We start from the raw sequence: 18,890 nt of genomic DNA on the forward strand, positions 1-18,890 counted from the left end.
CCAAATTACTCAATATAGTCAACCACCTTACCATTATAGGGTCGAGAGAGAGAGAGAGAGAGGTTACTAAAGCATCCAACAAAGACAAGTTTTTTGCAACTTTCCAAGTCCAACTATCTCAATGTCCATGATGAACATGAAAGGTAAAGGAGAAATTGTACACGTGCATACACATCTTGCTCTTGCATGCATGCATGCACACATGCTCAATAAATAGCTGCACATTCAATAGATGCTGCTAATTTCTCCTTGCTGAGGAGAAAACTTGAGACAAAGGGGCCTCTTCAAGGCACATGTCTGCACAGTTTCGATAAAATTCTCACCCCCCCCTACCCCCACGCACCCACCGACCCACACACACACACACACACAAAATGATCATGGCAAATTTGTGGGCTTGGAAGAATGCAGCTCCAAAATTACATAAAACCTGATGACATAAATTTATACAAGATAGGCATACAATGTAGTCCGCACAATAAGATTTCATGATAATACACTACAAAAGTTAAATAGCTTTTTGCCAAAAGAAAATGGTGAAGCTAAAAATGTATTTTATATCTTGTAACTTTACAGCTTGGGGTTATAAGAGTTAAGGCAACAGCTGCAGTGTCATGCCTCCTGAGAACTCTTTAGTTGGCATGAAGCATCCTATTCCACTGGTCAGGGCTGTACTCACCCAAGTTTCTGGATCCTATAACTTCATTATGGAGCTTGAAATGGCTTACTTGGAGTTATGTCCATTGGGTAGCTCCCCAACACTCTTAAAAAGGTGGCAAACTCCTAAGGAAATAAAACAAAATCATTTCAATGAACATTGCCACAATCAAAGAGACGTGAAGAGCAAACATTACTTCTTTCTTTCTTTAATTATACATATATTCACTTTGTGTGTGAGCACACAAACCTACATATGTATGTATGTATGCATATACCCATACATACATTCCTACATACGTATGTGTGTACATATATACATATACATACCCACAAATACATATGAGGTACGAACGTACATACATAATATGTGTGCATGCATGTGCATCCACGCATGTGTGTGTGTGTGTGCATGTGCGCACACGCGTACATACATATATATATATATATATATATACACACACACATAAAGAGAGAGAGAGAGAGAGAGAGAGAGAGAGAGAGAAATCAACTAATGTTGATACCTGCCTCGGCCAGAACCGAGGCCAGAACCGATCTGATGGTGGAGTGAATGTTAGGCCTCTATGTGTGTGTGTGTGTATGTATTTTTATATATGCATATATATGTGTCACACGTGTGTGTGTGTGTGTGTGTGTGTTTGGGTATAATATGTACACACACACACACAAACACACATATACACACACACATACATGTACATACATATATATACAATGTACATACACATGTGCACACACACACACACACACATATATATGTATGTATGTATATATGTATATATGTGTGTGTGTATATATATGTATGTATGTATGTATGTATGTATGTATGTATGTGCACACATATATATGTAGGTATGTGTGTATGTGTATACATACATGCGCACACATGAATGTACATGTATGTATGTATGTTTGTGTGTGTGTGTGTGTGTGTGTAGGTGAAGGTGTCGCGGTTGGACTCTTTAACCTTGTTGGGCAGTGTGATGCGATAATGACTCGGGTAAGGGCCCGCCAACAAAGAGAACACTTTCTTGAAACCCAGAAATTAAAATAACCTGAAGGTGGCGAAGAGCATTTTGAGCACGCTGATCTGCCATCGAAGCTTCGAAGTCCACAAAAAAAAGATAATCAAAGTACCTGTAAGGAACCAATAGAACCTATTAATGAAGGCTTATATTCAATGATGGCATTTATGAGCAATTCTAATTGAAGAGTCACAAGGGTGCACGTTTATAGTATGCCATCAGGTTGGGTGAAATATTTTTGAAAACTTTATGCTTACACTGACTTTGCAGCCCCATTATCACTATCATCCACCACACGTAGAGGGCGTTTTCGTAGGGGTCTACTTTCAATCTGATAAGAGTCCAAAACATACGGAGGTTCAAACCAAAGCACAAACCATAACTTGGAAAACACTGACCACAATCAAAGTTGAGAGAAAATGTTACAAGAAATCGAAACATGATTAGAGTGAAAAGAAGAGGGTGCTTCATAGGATGATTTATAGGAGTCTCCCCATGCTACAAGTGATTAGTAAACAATTTTGACATGACACTTTGCCATGTTAACATGAAAAATCCAACATAAATTCCTCCTCCATTTGCCACAAGTACTCACATGAACTCATAGGATCAATCTAATCATCACCTAACCAGAAAAAGATCACGATTTAGTATGTCCAATCATGCACTGTTTCCTCTTTGAGACAGCTAAGATCAATCATGAGGTGACCAAAAAACACTCCTATAAAAAGGATAAGCCTTGTATCAACCTGGAAATCTAATATTTATTTTGTCATACCCATCATGCATGGGGTTAAATGACTTGTACCTTGCCTTAATGGATGTCTGATTTAGCCCACCCAGATGTAATGATGAAAGTTTTAACCTAATACATACAGTGAGAGTAGCCAGAGGATCACATTGCTGATGTCTGATATATGGAGAGACGGAATCGTGTCAAATGCGGAAGCTAGAGAGACTGCACAGTACATGATAGGGTTTGAATAACCCACTGGAGGGCTCACGGTGTATGCTTTATTACTCTATTTTCTGCAATGAGTACAATCAGGGCTGAATCTGGCCACTTCTGGACTAGACTGAGATCTGTTTTTTCCTCTGTAGGAACACACTACTAAAGTCCACACCAGCCGCCCAGAGGACTCCTGAATCTGGCCCTCTATGGATGCCTGCGTTTTGCTTCTAGACCTTAGTGTTAGCTTTCAGCTGTCGCCCTTTGGCTGCTGAACTGGACCTCTTCTCCTATGTGTTTGCCTTCAATCGGGCTGTCCTGGACTGCCTAAAGGTGTTATGCTTGCACAAGGATGAGATATGAGGAAGAGGACCCAATGAGCCTTTATTTAGCACCCCATAAGGCTGGCAAGCAGGCCGAGCCAACCTGGCTGACTAGGGCTAGTTGTTGCCCCAAAAAGGTCGCGAGGGGCTTCCCATGGGCGGTCTGCCCTTACCCACTTTGCCGGCTGTCCTGGGAGCCTGTTTGGCTGCCCATGGGGCTGTCCGCAGCCCTCTAAACAAGACACTGACCGGGGTTGTCCAAGCACTGAACTTTATCTAATAAGCGAACAGACATCGTGTACTTGATTACATTGAAAGTAGGTTACATATTCGGTGTGCTGCCAGCACGACTGGATGATGTTAGGACTTGCACAACTTGATTTGACTACCCTTGGCAATGCACTAGCAACTTGCCCCTGTACGCACAAAATGCACATTGTCCGACCTTAGGTCCTGCACTTGTCTCTGTACAATCATGTCCACATGGCATCCACGTGTAGGATGCACGTGCTCCTCTTGCTTAACTTGTTGACGGGGTTGGCACTGCTTTTTGGACAAGCCGTCAGCAATGCTGGATCCTTCTAGTAAACTGTCGCATCAATTCTCGGAGGGTCTTCTCTTTTAGGATCAGAAACGGTGGCCTTCCTTCAGTACCCATCTGGAACAACTCTAGGCAACAACCCATGGTCTTCGGTATCCATTGGACTTTGTATTTGGTCCGCCAATCGGCTGGATGATGCAGCTATCTAGGAGTGTCGGATGAATAGACGTCTCCTTGTTGCTTGTCCACGTCTCCATGTTGCTTGTCTTGTAGTTACCTTCTTTCTTCATACCCGTTGCATCTTCCTTGGTACAGTCTGCAAACAGTCTTGAGAAAACTCATCCATACAAAGAGCGGCAACGATATGAGAACTAGTATTTAAAATCATGCTATAAGAACTGCTAGCAAACTGATGTGACAAAGAACAAAGCAGAGCAAACTAACTAGGGTTGCCCTTGTCACCTACATACTAGAGATGATGGGAGTCAAAGAGCTACCAGGTTCACCTTAGATGATGACCAAGCTTGGGAAATTCTTCATGATACACAAGAAACTCATGTCCCAATCAATTGTGGGTTGGAACTTTCTTTCTTTTTTTTTGTAAAAAGATCAATTGTGGGTTGGAACGTTCTTTTTCTTTGTTTTTTGTAAAAAAGATCCTTCTATTCGTTAAAAAACAAACAGCCAAAGGCTGAATGTACATGCTTAGAACCCTCCAAGGAGGCAAAGTAGGAACTGGGGAGGGTGGTTCCCTCCATGGCAGGCCCCTCATGGAGGGAACCTACCTCATCCAAGGGGTGGGGGGCTGGGGTTGGGGGGGAGAGCCATAATGGCGGCCTGTAATGCCAAGTGATCTCACCATCCCAATCAGAGAGAAAGGGAACTGGGCGCCATATGCACAGAAACGCCTCTCGTCGTATACGCATGCAATCCGAACTTTCCTGTAGCTTTTCCCCCACTGGCCGTGGAGGGTATGAATGATGTCAGTCCATATGGAACGGATGGACTCAGCAGGAGGGGTGAAGGCGACCTTGATGGCCTTGCTGCAAAAGGCCTGCCACATATGCCATGCAACAATGCTGCTGATGATCTCCCATCTCTGACTAGTCCCCAGAGACCAAGGCTCTGACAAGCTGTCTGGAGTGGGAGCAGTATCAATCCGGCAATAAGAGAGTCAGAGAACATGTCCTCCTGTTTTTAAGTATGAGAGAGCAGGGCCTGACTCGGTCACCCAAGTTTCTCTCTAGTACAGTCTATGCTTCATATTCTTGCCTCTCTCTAGTACATTCTATGCTTCATATTCTTGCCTCTCTCTAGTACAGTCTATGCTTCATATTCTTGTGCAACCAAGTCTGCATGCAAGAGTACGAATGAGTACTAGTGAGTACTAATGAGTACGAATGTGCAACCAAGTCTGCATGCAAGAGCTTAACCATTCCCCCCCTAACTAGGTTTGATGCAAGCCAAATGACTTCTCTAACCAAGGGACTTAGCCCTCAAAATGGATTCAAGACATAAAACAAGAGAAAACAAGGCCATATCAGCTCACACATCATACTCAAAACCTGTTCCCTTGCTAGGTGCTTTTCAGGAGCTATCATGACATCTGCAGCCTTAATGGGGGAGAACATGAAACCTCCCACCATTACGAACCAATTTTAACCACTTCACACCACCCAGATGAGATAAGGATTCAATCTAACTTATAAACAACAAGAGAATTGGGCAATATGGAGAAAGATAGCACCTTTTAAAAACACCCATCAAACTAAGGACATAACTCTAAACTGATGCCAGAACTAAAGCACATGTAGTAATCACCTTTGTCAGATTTATTTCGCGTAAGGCGAACACTCCTAGCGCTTTGAAAAGGACGCCCGGACCCTCTTCAAGTGTGAAAGTTATACTTGTCTGCATAAAATAGCACATGTTAGATAAGGTCTTCTTTTAGTCAGTAGACAAAGCAAGGTCCCTACACACATTGTATGCAACAGGACCTTTCAGCTACCCTCACCACTGGTTGTTGCCAATAGTTACGATGGTTTGTCACATATAACATATTTAGTTTAACCAATGGAAATGAGCACCACCATTGATCTTAAAACACGTAAAAACACATGCACTTACACACCCGCGCGCGCGTGTTTATATAATGTCCATCAAATTTGGTTGACAAAATTGACTTACTGTTCACCTTGAAGGGCCTATCAACACGTGGAATTATCGGTTCCCTTGCCAGCATAAGGAACCTTGTGACGTTATCCAAATCATCCTATAATACAGTGCAATGCATCACAGGCATATGAATGAGATGATGATCCGTCTTAGACGTGATAACAAGCTTAATTAGTTAGAAGCAAGAAAAACTAGCATGATTAGTCTACAAATAAATCATTAGAGACCTGAATGCCATCCGCAAGAACCTCCAACCCATAGATCTCGGCTGCTCTTGCACTCGCAACTGCCCCTGTATCCCACAAGTTATGGGCAGCTATAAACTGAAAAGGAAGAAAACAAAGTTGCTCGATGATCATGAAGCTCTTTTTGGCTTGCCACCTCATGAAATTGGCATGCAGTACCAAAATGTTGAAGGGAGCCCCTGGAAAATATCAAACTAGGTATTTAGCCAAAAGGCAGGCACCTGTGCAGCCCCTGCTGTATCATCGACGGCTTCTCTAATAACATTGAGTTTCAAGAGCGTAGTCTCACACTGAGCAAGAGCCTGAAAATCAAGCCAAAACAAGCGAATAGATTTCAATGCAAAGCCCTTTGATTAGATTCCTCTAAAACATAGAGGAAAACTGACAAGTTAGAAGTGAGGACCAAGTGAGTGTGTGCCTGCATGCACACAGGCAAGCATTGTGTGTGTGTGTGTGTGAGAGAGAGAGAGAGAGAGAGTTCTATTAATGTCTACAAAAGACCAAAGAGTCTATGAGACCAAAATGCCAGTGGTGCAATGCTACAATGATTCGATGTGAGGGGATCAAAGTGGCTCCTTGAGACATCTGTAACTGTTAAGAGCCTCTCCACTGGAGGGGCACTCCTATATCTTCGGGGGATCTCTCCCATCAGAAGCTGTCGGGTGGAGCATCTCCTCCGACCACTGGGTGAGAGAGAGAGAGAGAGGGGTCCACATGCGGGCACGAGGCCATGTGCACAGTGGCATGGGTGTAGGCTTGTGTAGGTTTTTAAACTTCAAAAATGATAGATAACTTCTCCCAACCTGAGAATGGCTTAAGACCCTTCGAAGTTGTTCCTTTTTAACACCCGGTAAACCAAGGAGACAATGATGCACAGAAAGCTGGACCTCCCCAACAATATGGAGTCTATGCCGCAGTAGCAAGTCAAAATTCCTGTGAATGCTTCCACCAAGAGAGTTTTCGATGGGTAGAACAGCCCTATCTACCACCCAAAGCTCCACAGCCTGCAAAAAGTTGGGAAATGTGCCCACAGTAAGAGAGTAATATTTGGCACTCATTTTCTGTCATCAATTCAACCTTAGATAATGCCCTTTCGCTGCCTAATATCTATATGAAAGGTTTGCCCTTTTTGAAATGAAGTAATTCAACCTTAGATAATGCCCTTTCGCTGCCTAATATCTATATGAAAGGTTTTGCCTTTTTGAAATGAAGCATTACCAAACACAATCTCATGGTGAATGCCTCTTCACCTGAAATGCAGCTTCAAACTGTTCACATGGAACAGCCTCACAATTTGGATAAGCTCTACTTGCCGCTGCCTCACTGTAAGCACCTGGCACACCCTGCAACAAAAAAGCTCTCATCTTCTTTGTTGTTACTTGTTGCATGCAAACAATTGAAGCCCATCATACCTGGTATGCTACACGCAATTGAGATCCATGGGTAGGTTGTGGTGCCAAATCCGCCGTGGACAGCGGTCCTAAATATTTTCAAGAGAAAACTTTTAGAATGAAGCAGTTCATTCAGAATGTAAATTCAAAAGAAAGTAAGCTAGGGTGTATGCCAAATAAATTTAAGGTAGAGGTCATATAAATTTCATGCAAGAAACCTTTTTCACATTAGAGCTGCAATTAATATCTTATAGAATTTTAGCTCACTATGCATTGGAGTAAACACACATGAGTTCAAATCCCACCACTAACAAATGGCATTGACTATTAAGAAAGATAATATTCTCACCCATTGACTAGCCACAATCAGTTTGCTCTTCACCTCCAAAGAAGTGATAGAAAGACCAATACTTACAAGAAACCATCTATCCGCTAATACCATGCTTGAGGGGCTTGTTTCAGCCTGTACAATGCCTTCTAGAGTCTAGACTCTACAAACTTTGTTTTCCGAACCGAGTAGTACCTAGGTGGTTGCGCCACATAAACCACCTACTTGAGATGGCCATTCAAAAAAGTTGACTTCACATCCGTCTGCAATATTGGCCACTTCTCGTGAGCGGCCAAGGCAAGTACTGTACAAATAGTGGTCAATCTAGTTGTGGGGGCGAATGTCTCCTGAAAGTTGAACCCTTCGACCTATGCAAAACCCTTTGCCACATGCCTTGCCTTGTACTTATCCAATGTACCATCATACTTGTACTTGGCCTTCCAAACCCATGTGGTGCCAATAACCTTCCATTTTACAAGACGATCCACAAGATCCCAAGTGCACTTCTTCAAAATTGAGTCAAACTCGGACTCCATGGATCCCCTCCAGTTTGGATCTCCTAATGCTTCCTCTAAGTTGGCTAGCTCTTGTACTTTCATTATCTCAAGCATCAAGGCTATATTGACAATGTGAGCGAAGGCCCTCTTCTGCTCCTCTAATCTCTTGGATCTGCGAACAGCTACTAACTCTTCTATGATTGCCGACGGAGCTTTCCCATCCAAGAGTTACTTCGCCCATTTAGAAGATGGCCCCTTATGAGGTGTTGCACACTTCTCTTCTTCATCATCTGATGAATCCACCTCTTGTCGAGTTGTCATTGTCAGTGGTGGTTCTGTCTGTCGGGCTACTTCTTCGTTTGAAGGACAGTGCGAACGTAGTCCTCTCCTCCACCTGATAAGATTGTTCCTTGAACACTATGTAACTATTTGGTCCTCCCTGCTCTTTCACATAATAGAACTCATGCCCGGACGCATAGATAGGATGATGGACACATGGAAACAGGGTTCCTAAAGTTGGAATTGGAAAAAGCACTTGTCTGGGTCAAAAAGCAAGAAAAAGCAAAAGTCAAACTTTGTTGACCAAAAAACTAAGGGCAGTGTTGGAAAGAACTCGTCTAACGGAGTCAAAAAGCTATAAGCTGCTTTTTCAAAAAGCATCTCCGGGGCCAAAAAGCAAGGCCCTGAAGTTAAAATCAAGAACTTTAATTATTATTAAAACAAAAGCAAAAGCCAAGTGATAAACAAAAGCAAAGCATGGTAAAAGCAAGCATCCCCTCAAGCACCCTCTTGGTGGATCATAGAAAAACACTTGGAGGCTCATAGAAGAAGAGCGTGGAAGAACTCCCTCGAGAAAAGCAAGAGCCTTATCTTTTACATCACCTTTCTACCTCCCCTCTACCAGCAGCCCCCTTTGCAGCACCGACCTCCGCTGCTCCACCCCTTGTGAAGAAGCGCCGCTGCCTAGAGCCACTTGCCACTGTGAGCATCGCCACCGCCCAGAACCGCCTCTGCCGCCCGCCTCCACCTTCGCTGGCCGCCACCGCCTCCGCCACTAGCCGCTGGTGTCGCCGCCGCCCAAAGCCACCTCCACCGGCTTTGACGCCGCCGCCCGCCACCGATGTCACCGACGTCCTAGAGCCAGTTTTCGCCGCCTGCCGCCGGCCACCGGCGTCTCCGCCGCTCCAGAGCCGAGGTTTTTGCCTCCTGTTTGCTGGATTTTCTGTCACCTATTGGTTGCGCGTTTACTCCACCACGAACTATTGGCTGTTCTCTGACTCTTCCATCAACACCTCCTTTCAACCACCTTCTTTGGGAGGGGGGTTGCTTCTGTCATGACCCTGTGAAAGTGGAACAGCATAAGTGTGAGCATGGTGGTTGGTAAGCAAGATAAATGCCAGATAAATTTTTTAAAGATGCATACTTGGGTGTCCGGACAAAAGTAATATGTGTGAACAGCCCTAAGTGTGAAAGGGGACCAAGGTTTTTAACTTTCTAAGGTTAACAAATCTTGGGTGGCCCTTAGAAAGTTTAATAAACTTTAAAGGGTCACTAGGATATTTATGGACGCAACTTTTTGGGATTGTGTTCCTATTACAGGCGGTACATACGGTATTTTGCTGAGATTGCTTCGCCCCTTCATGCCTTAACAAAGAAGGCAACTCCGTTTAGATGGGCTGATCAGGAAATTGCAGCCTTTAAAAAGCTTAAAGAAAAGCTTACTTCAGATCCCGTTTTGGTACTACCGGATCTCCGAAAGGCTTTTGTTGTCCAGTGTGATGCATGTGGAAACAGCATTGGGGCAGTTCTCATGCAAGGAGGACATGTGATAGCCTATGAGAGTCATATATTACAGAATGCCGAGAAGCATTCGCAGGTTTATGAGAAAGAGATGTTGGCTGTAATTCATGCTCTTTCTACATGGAAACACTATTTGCTTGGGGCTGATTTCACTGTGCAGACAGATCATCAGACCTTGCGTTATTTCCTCACGCAAACTAAACTTTCTAAGAAGCATATGAGCTGGGCCAACTTTTGTCTATGTTGCACTTTCAGATTGTACATGTGGAAGGCAAAAAGAATGTTGTGGCAGATGCTTTGTCACGCAAGCCACAGGTCTCAGCAGTTTCACTTGCTTATCATCATGAGCTTGATGAGATGAAAGAGCAGTATGTCCATGATGAGGATTTTGGAATGCTCTATGATCAGATGTCTCAGGGTCAGCGGCATGATCATTATACTCTCAAGGATATGATTTTTTGTTGATGCATGGTAGACTGTGTGTTACCAGGCAATTACGACTCAAGGTTATGATTGAAAGTCATGCTCCACCGTATGCAAGTCATAGAGGTATTGACGCCACAGTAAAAGCAGTTGAGACTTTCTTTTATTGGCCGACTTTGAGAAGAGATGTTGATGCTTTTGTTAGGCAATGCATCGTATGTCAGAAGGTGAAGTTTGACCGTCAAAAGACACCAAGGTTACTTCAACCTTTACCTATTCCAGATAGACCATGGGAGAGCATTGCCATGGATTTTATATTTGATCTTCCAAGGACACAAACAGGGAATGATGGCATTTGGACTATCATATGCAGGTTCAGTAAAGCAGGCTCATTTCATTCCCGTGCGTAAGACGATCAAAGTTGATCATATAGTGAAGTTGTTCATGGCGAACATCTTCAAGTATCATGGTTTGCCTTCGTCTATCATTAGTGACCGTGATCCACGAATGACGAGTTTATTTTGGAGAGGGTTGTTTGACAACCTGGGTACAACTCTCAAGTTTTCATCTTCGTTTCATCCACAAACAGATGGTCAGTCGGAAGAGGCTAATTCTACACTAGGAATTGCGGAAGAACAAGTTGTATGTGAATGGCAAGAAGAGTGAGTTCTTTTTGTCAGAGATTCACTACTTGGGCCATATAGTATCCAAGGAAGGGGTCAAGATAGATCCAAAAAAGGTCAAGGCTATTGTGGAATGGCTAGAGTTGACTAGTGTGCTTGCAGTTCGAAGTTTCCTTGGCTTATGCTCTTATTACAGGAAATTTGTCAAGTGGTTTGCTGTGGTAGCAAGTCCACTTCATGATTTGACAAAGAAAGCCGTGGGATTTCGGTGGACCAAAGCTGAAAAAGAATCCTTTGAAGCACTAAAATTCTATGCTAGCAAAGGACCAGTATTAATTATTCCAGATTTGTCGAAGCCATTCGTGTTAGAATGTGATGCTTCAGGAGATTGCATTGGAGCAATCTTAAACCAAGAAGGCCATGCCGTGGCCTATGAGAGTCGAAGACTTCAAGGAGCCGAGAAGACTGCACCCACTTACGAGAAAGAATTGATGGCTATCATACATGCTTTGAAGATTTGGAAGCATTATCTTATGGGTGTTGAGTTTGATATCAAGACAGATCATCAAAGTCTTAGGTATTGTATATCTCAACCTAAAATTTCAGAAAAGCATATGAGATGGGCTAGTTATTTGGCCCAATTTCACTTTCAAATTATGCATACTCATGGGAAAGACAACAAAGTAGCAGATGCTCTATCTCGAAGATCCATGACCCATGCAGTTTCCATGCGATATCATTTGGACTTCACTATGATGAAAGATCTTTATGCTATAGATGAAGATTTCAAAGACATTTGGGACAGGCGTTTATGTGTGACCAAGGATTTGAGACTCAAAGTAATGGAAGAATGCCATGCCCCACCTTATATGGGACATAGAGGTATCATGACAACAACTCAGGCTTTAGAAAGTAATTTCTTTTGGCCTAGTATGAGAAGGGATATTGAACAATATGTTCGAGAATGTTTGGTTTGTCAAAAGGTCAAGTTTGATCAACAAAAACCCGTAGGGTTATTACAACCTTTGCCAATTCCCAACATTCCATGGGAAAGTATTGCTATGGACTTCATCTTTGGATTACCAAAGTCAGGATTTGGGAATGATGGAATATGGACTATTATTAACAGGTTCAGTAAGCAAGCTCACTTCATTCCAGTGAACAAGACCATTCGTGTAGATCATATGGCAAGATTGTTTATTCAGCAGATCTTCAAGCATCATGGATTACCCAAATCCATTGTAGGGGATAGAGATCCTCGGACTACCAGTTTCTTTTGGAGAGCACTTTTTGACAACATGGAGACAAAGCTAAATTTTTCTTCGGCTTATCATCCTCAAATAGATCGGCAAAGTGAGATTGCCAACCTCACTATATTGGATATGCTAAAGTGCTATACTCTCGAAACGAAGGATCAATGGCATAAGTACTTGCCATTAGTTGAGTTTGCCTATAACAACACTATTCACTCTTCGACAAGCAAAGCTCCTTTTGAGATTATCTATGGCAAACCATTATTGTTGCCTATTTTGAAGACCAAGGAAGAGATATTCCATGCGGACGAGTTCGTTCGAGATTCGGATACGGCCTTTGCACAGGTTCGAAAGGCTATTGAGACATCTCAAGCCAAGCAAAAGAAAGCTGCAAACAAGCATAGAAGGAAGGTTACTTTTAAAGAAGGGGATTGGGTGTTATTGCGATTTGAAAAAGCAAGATTTAGAAAGTCAAAAGCAAAGGAGCTCAAGGAACCCAAGCTTGCTCCCAAGTATTATGGACCTTTTCAGGTTACCAAGAAGATCAACGATGTATGTTATCGTTTGGACCTTCCAGATCATTGGAGGATACATAATGCCTTCCATGTCAGTTTATTGAAGCCATATACAGGGCTACCCCTAGAGGAGCCTGTATTGGAGGATCCTGTCAGAATACGCAGCAGAGATGATGACCAGATCTGGGAACACAAGAGCAAAAAACGCATGCAGAAAAACAGCACAAGAGAGAGAGAGATGTAGGCGTGTAACTCTGCTCTGATATACACAAGAAGATCCCGAATATGATACAAGTGTGGTATGGGGGCTGGGGGCCTATTTATATGCCCCCAGATGGGCAGTCGGCCTGCTGAAAAAAGCCTCCACGACTGTAGCATCAGTCGGCCGGCACTGAATGAAGCCCACGACTGTATATGCCCAGTCGGCCAACAGTACAGAGGTCCACGACTGCTGTTGGGCAGTCGGCCAGTCACCTGTTTGCTGATGGGTCAATCGACCAGCTACTCAGTGCTCCTGCCAACTCAGAACTGCCTCCCAAGCCACAGAAAAAATGGGAAAAATAGGGGAAAAATGCGGAGAGTGGGGAAAAATGATAAAACACCTCATAAGGGCGGGCACACCCACAACAAAGGCCCTGGTGTATAAAACTGGACAGGAGATGACTTCTAACACCCCCTCTCAGCTCCTGGCTGTGAAACCAACCACATGGAGCTGGGGTGCCGCCTGAGCAAATCCTGAGAGAGCAACTTCGTGAAGAGGTCCACCGTACTGTCCTCTGTCGAACAGAACTCTAGCAAGATGTCATCAGCAACGATCTGTTTACGAACAAGTGGAAGCCCAAACCTGCAATGTAACCTCTGCATCCGCACCACCTCACAAGCAGCATCACAAACAGCCCGGTACTCTGACTCTGTTCTCGACAAGGCAAAAGATGACTGTCTCCTACTGCTCCTGGGCCCGGTACTCTGACTCTGTTCTCGACAAGGCAAAAGATGACTGTCTCCTACTGCTCCGTAAAACTGCTCCTGGGCCTGAAGTAGATCTCCTCGTGTCCGGATCTCCTCCTCAAACCGAGTCACTCCGACCGTGGAGTCGGACTCCATCCAACAATCCCCCTCCTGTGTACAAGAGTCCATGATCCTTAGCATGCCGCAGAAACCACAGGAAACGCAATCTTGCCTCCCAAAGAGACATCTGCAACCATGAGCTCAACTGCCTCATCAGGAAGCTCTCGTCCAATCTGGTGTCCATCAACCAGATCAATGAACCATACAGCTTCTAAGTCACAGAGACATCACACTGCTCACAAGGATCAATACCTGTTACGGTGCACAAACAAGTCCTGGAAACCTGATGAAACCTGTCAACCACCCCCTCTGAATCCGGAACCACAAAGCCTGGAGAAACCACCTCCTTCTGCAAGTAAGCACCTGCCACCTGCCTGGCTTTCCAAAAGGTCCCCGTGGAAAGAACATCCTCATCTACTGGAGGTTCTTTGTCCCGAATACTACGAGACATCAGAGCATAAGTGACCTGTTCAGCTTCCTCTGACTGACGAACACAAGAACTACCAACATCAGTACTGGAAAGTTCCTGCCAACTGCTGCCATCTACTGGCAAGCTATCCACCACCTGGTCTCGGAAAGCCCGCACCTGCAGCGTATCCACACTTAAGTGGCCATTACCAGACTGCCACTCATCACAAACTTGAGGACCTGGGAGAGAGAGTGCTGAAAGCCTGTAAACTCCATTCTCCACTCCGCCTTCCCAAACCACTTGGCCTGTTGCTTTGTCCCGGAGAGCAACAAAATGCTCATCAAACTCCACCCGTACGCTAGTCTTGCAAACCTGATGCACTGACAACAGATGAAAACCAAGTCACGGAACATACAACACCTGGGAGGAATGCTTCCCCCCTTTGCCATCGGGAACTATCTCCATCCTGCCCTCACTGTGAACTGGGATAGTGGACGTATCCCTAGTAAGAATATGACCAGAAAGCCTGCAGAGATCCTGTAAACCGGAACGGGAAGGAGTCATGTGCCTGGAAGCACCACTATCGAGAATCCACTCCCGAGTATCCGTTGCGGAGAGTCCTCCAATCTCCTCCCTGCCTGAAGAAAATGAAGCATCGGTGTCCGTCACCTCCAGGTGCACAAAAGCCGGAGTCTTCATGATTGCTACTGAGGAGTCTTCACCCTTCTCGGTCTTCCGCTTGAGACACTGCCTCCAATAGTGGCCTTTCTCGCCACAATCATTACAGGTCCTCTCTGCCTTCAGTTTCTCGCGGTCAGCGTCGGACTTCTTCTCAGAAGACTTCTCCGATGAAGCCTTCCCTTTGCCCGAGTTACCGCCTTTCGACCGTTGGCCAGTTAAGGCCTCCGAACCTCCACCCTGAGGAGGGTTCGTGAATCGTTCCTCCTGGTCCACGACCATAGGCACAAGCTCCTCCCACGTGATGGTGCTGAGCCTGCCACTGGTAATCAAAGACGAGTAAAATGCTGAGTACGAAGAGGGCAAATGTGACAGCAACGTGATGGCCATGTCCTCTGACAATATCTCCTTCCCAACCTGAAGAACTTCCTGCTGAAGAGCCTGCAGCTTGTTAATATGCTCCCGCATCGTCGACGACTTTGCAGGGCTCATAACCCGCATCTGTACTTCCAAGGAAATCCTCTTCATGGGCGATACCCTGTTGTAAAGTGAGGCCAAATGTTGCCATATACCTCTGGCCAGCGTCATATGCTTTACATGATTGATTACCTGCAGTGTTCAGTTGAGGAAAATAAACGAACGGGCCCTGGCGTTGACACAATCCCACATCTGTGTCTGTGCCTCCCGGTCCTTTCGGATCGACGGTAACTCCCCTTCCTCTACTTCCAGCCATGGAACACCAACAACGACGAAATCGGCGAGGTCGTAGGACTCCAGAACAGATTCCATCATCACCTTCCATATGCCGTAGTTGCTCCCGTCCAATTGACGGTCCACCGGGAACGTGGGGAGTGTCGGGATCTTCACATGTCTCTCGGCCATCTCAAACAGATCTGCCATTGCGGGGATGTACTCTGAAAAGGGTGGGTGGGTGGGAACAAAGAAGGAATAAAACCTGCAAGTGGCTGTCCAGCAAATCAGCCCGCCTTCCTCTTGCTTCTCCTCTTCCCGAACAGTCCAAAACAGTCCACCAATCAGCCACAAAACAGTTCCCCTCTTGCTCACACAAATCCCAAGACCTATCTAGAGCCTAGGGCTCTGATACCATGTCAGAATATGCAGCGGAGATGATGACCAGATCTGGGAACACGAGAGCAGAAAACGCATGCAAAAAAACAGCACAAGAGAGAGAGAGATGTAGGCGTGTAACTCTGCTCTGATATACACAAGAAGATCCCGAATATGATACAAATGTGGTATGGGGGCTGGGGGCCTATTTATATGCCCCCAGATGGGCAGTCGGCCTGCTGAAAAAAGCCTCCACGACTGTAGCATCAGTCGGCCAGAACTAAATGAAGCCCACGATTGTATATGCCCAGTCGGCTAGCAGTACAGAGGTCCACGACTGCTGTTGGGCAGTCGGCCAGTCACCTGTCTGCTGATGGGTCAGTCGGCCAGCTACTTAGTGCTTCTGCCAACTCAGAACTGCCTCCCAAGCCACAAAAAAAATGGGAAAAATAGGGGGAAAAATGATAAAACACCTCATAAGGGCGGGCACACCCACAACAAAGGCCCTGGTGTATAAAACTGGACAGGAGATGACTTCTAACAGATCCACCAGAAGTGGGAGAACAAGAAGAAATCTTACAACCGGAACAGATTGTATTCCATTCCGTGAGAAAAAGAGGAAGGACATGTTAGCAGTCATCTCCTGTCTGTACACTATGTCAGGGCCTCTGTTGTGGGTGTGCCCGCCCAGTTTTGGTGTGTCCCCATTTTTCCTCACTTCCATGTATTTTTCTCATTTCATTCTGGGTGTGGGAGGGCTGTCGGCTACCTCTGTGTGCTGGCTGACTGATGGATTTTCACACGACTAAGTGCTCTGCCCTAGCCGACTAGGAGACATGCTGGCCGACTGCCTTTTCTCTGGCCGACCGGCAGTAGCAAGTTGGGCTGCTGTTGACTGTATTTATGCTGGCCGACCAACAGCCTGGGGCCATATATAATGGCCCCTTGCCCCCCACATTGTTCACATTGTATTCCGGGATTTTCTTGTGTATATAGTTGAGTTACACGCTTCTCTCTCTCTCTCTGTCCCAGTTCTGCGTTTCTCTGCTGTGCACTTGCTCTTGGAGTTTTCAGATCTTGTCTTCATTTCTGCTGCATATTCTGACATGGTATTAGAGCTCTAGGCTCTTGGAAGATCTTGGGAACTGTGTGAGCAAGAGGGGAGTAGTTTGAAGTGCTGTTTGGAGGACTCTTTGGGCTTTGAGAAAATAGGATTACAAGCGTTTGGCGGGCTGAGTGCTGGACAGCCACTTCTTGTTATTTCTTATCTCATCCACCTCCTTTCACAAGACTTCAGGACTGTTTTGGGCCGTACGGGAAGAGGAGAAGCAAGTGAAAAGACGGGCCGTGTTGCTGGACAGCCACTTGTAGGTTTAGTTCTTCATTTTTTCCCACCCACCCTCCCTTTTTCAGTTAAAACCCCGCAATGGTAGATTTGCTTGAGATGGTTGAGAAGCACATGAAGATCCTAACACTCCCCACGTTCCTGGTGGACCGCCAGTTGGACAGGAACAACTACGGCATATGGAAGGTAATGATGGAATATGTTTGCTCATTGGTTAGATCATTCATTCCTGTAGGGAATGGGTCCAAAATTAGGACAGCTTTTGGGTGTTTTCCCACCTTTTATGAAGGCAACCTATGGCTGTAGATTAGGAGTACCTTTTTGTACTATATGAATATACTGAATTTTCCATCATATCTCTCTCTCTCTACTCTCCCTTTTGTCTGCGTTTTTGCATCAGCATGTTCTAGATGGTGTTTAGGGCTAAAAGAGGACCCCCAGAGTTTTTGCGTGTTACAAGCCCGCAGCTGGAAGTGAGCCCCCGCAGCAGCAGGAGGCTCCGCGTTTTGTTCGAGTACCCAGGTGGTTGGTGGACACCCTTAGGGAGTCAGATGTGACGGAGCTTCCCTCCGAATGGACCACAGAGGACGGACCTCGAAGATTGCACAGAGTCCGTGATAAAAGTCATTCAGCGAAGTTTTTACAGCAGGTAAACTATGCTTTGATGTCTCATATCATGCGGGACAAAGAGCCCACTTCCGTTAAGGAAGCCCTTGCACAGTATACTTGGAGGAAAGCCATGCAGGTGGAACTGGATGCCATTGAGAAGAATAACACATGGGAGTTGGTACCGAGGCCGTCGAAACGATCTGTCAATTGGTGCCAAGTGGGTCTTTAAGACCAAGTATATGTCAGATGGGTCGGTGGACAAACACAAAGCCAGACTTGTGGCCAAGGGTTATGCTCAACGGCCTGGCATCGACTACGAGGATACCTTTGCACCGACAGCGAGGATGACCATGATTCGGACCGTTCTTGCCCTTGCTTCTTCTTTGCGGTGGCCCGTATATCAGATGGATGTTAAATTTGTGTTCCTTAATGGTGACCTGTAGGAGGAGGTGTATGTTGAGTAGCCGCCGGGCTTTGAGGTTACAGGATCAAAGGGGATGGTTTACGGGTTAGGACAGTGGTCAAGAAATTCCTCTTGAAGTTTAAGAACTATTCGCCTATGGATGCCAGAAGAGTACTTCAAGGACTATCCAAATATTCTTCGAGCATATGAGGAAGCGGTCGGTCCAGATGTATTTGAAGTACAGGCTTGATGCGTCTTGAGATCAAGACAGATTTAAGAGGGAGGAATTGTAGCCCTAGCCCTCTTCATTGTATATATGTTTATACTGAAATGAAATTGATCATTATCTTGCTCATGTAATGATTTTAATTGGACATGCTCTAGTTTGGGTGGCAACGATGCCAAACGGCCCAAGGAGCAACATTTGTATATGGGAGGCAACGATGCCAGAAGACCCATTGGTGGATGGCAACGATGCCAGAAGATCCATTGGACGGCAACGATGCCATATGTAATTGGACTTTGCAGTCGAGCGGTCATTGCA

At 45.2% G+C, this 18,890-nt stretch overlaps 1 protein-coding gene across 1 annotated transcript in view; it reads right to left on the reverse strand.

The window, feature by feature from the left end:
• Window positions 1-395: 395 nt before the first annotated feature.
• Window positions 396-18,890, reverse strand: part of LOC147623672 (arogenate dehydratase/prephenate dehydratase 6, chloroplastic-like) — a 40,774-nt gene continuing 22,279 nt past the window's right edge. The window contains exons 2-11 of the mRNA XM_086820260.1: window positions 7,349-7,416; window positions 7,187-7,279; window positions 6,740-6,940; window positions 6,158-6,238; window positions 5,919-6,014; window positions 5,711-5,788; window positions 5,338-5,427; window positions 1,961-2,034; window positions 1,734-1,815; window positions 396-783 (exon numbers count right to left, since the gene is read on the reverse strand). Coding sequence (XP_086676386.1) covers window positions 706-783; window positions 1,734-1,815; window positions 1,961-2,034; window positions 5,338-5,427; window positions 5,711-5,788; window positions 5,919-6,014; window positions 6,158-6,238; window positions 6,740-6,940; window positions 7,187-7,279; window positions 7,349-7,416 — 941 coding nt within the window. The 3' untranslated portion in view covers window positions 396-705. The remainder of the gene's footprint in view (window positions 784-1,733; window positions 1,816-1,960; window positions 2,035-5,337; window positions 5,428-5,710; window positions 5,789-5,918; window positions 6,015-6,157; window positions 6,239-6,739; window positions 6,941-7,186; window positions 7,280-7,348; window positions 7,417-18,890) is intronic.

Source organism: Cibotium barometz, chromosome 26 (genome assembly GCF_041138505.1).
Source record: "Cibotium barometz isolate CiBa-2024 chromosome 26, ASM4113850v1, whole genome shotgun sequence".
Taxonomy (NCBI): Eukaryota; Viridiplantae; Streptophyta; class Polypodiopsida; order Cyatheales; family Cibotiaceae; genus Cibotium; species Cibotium barometz.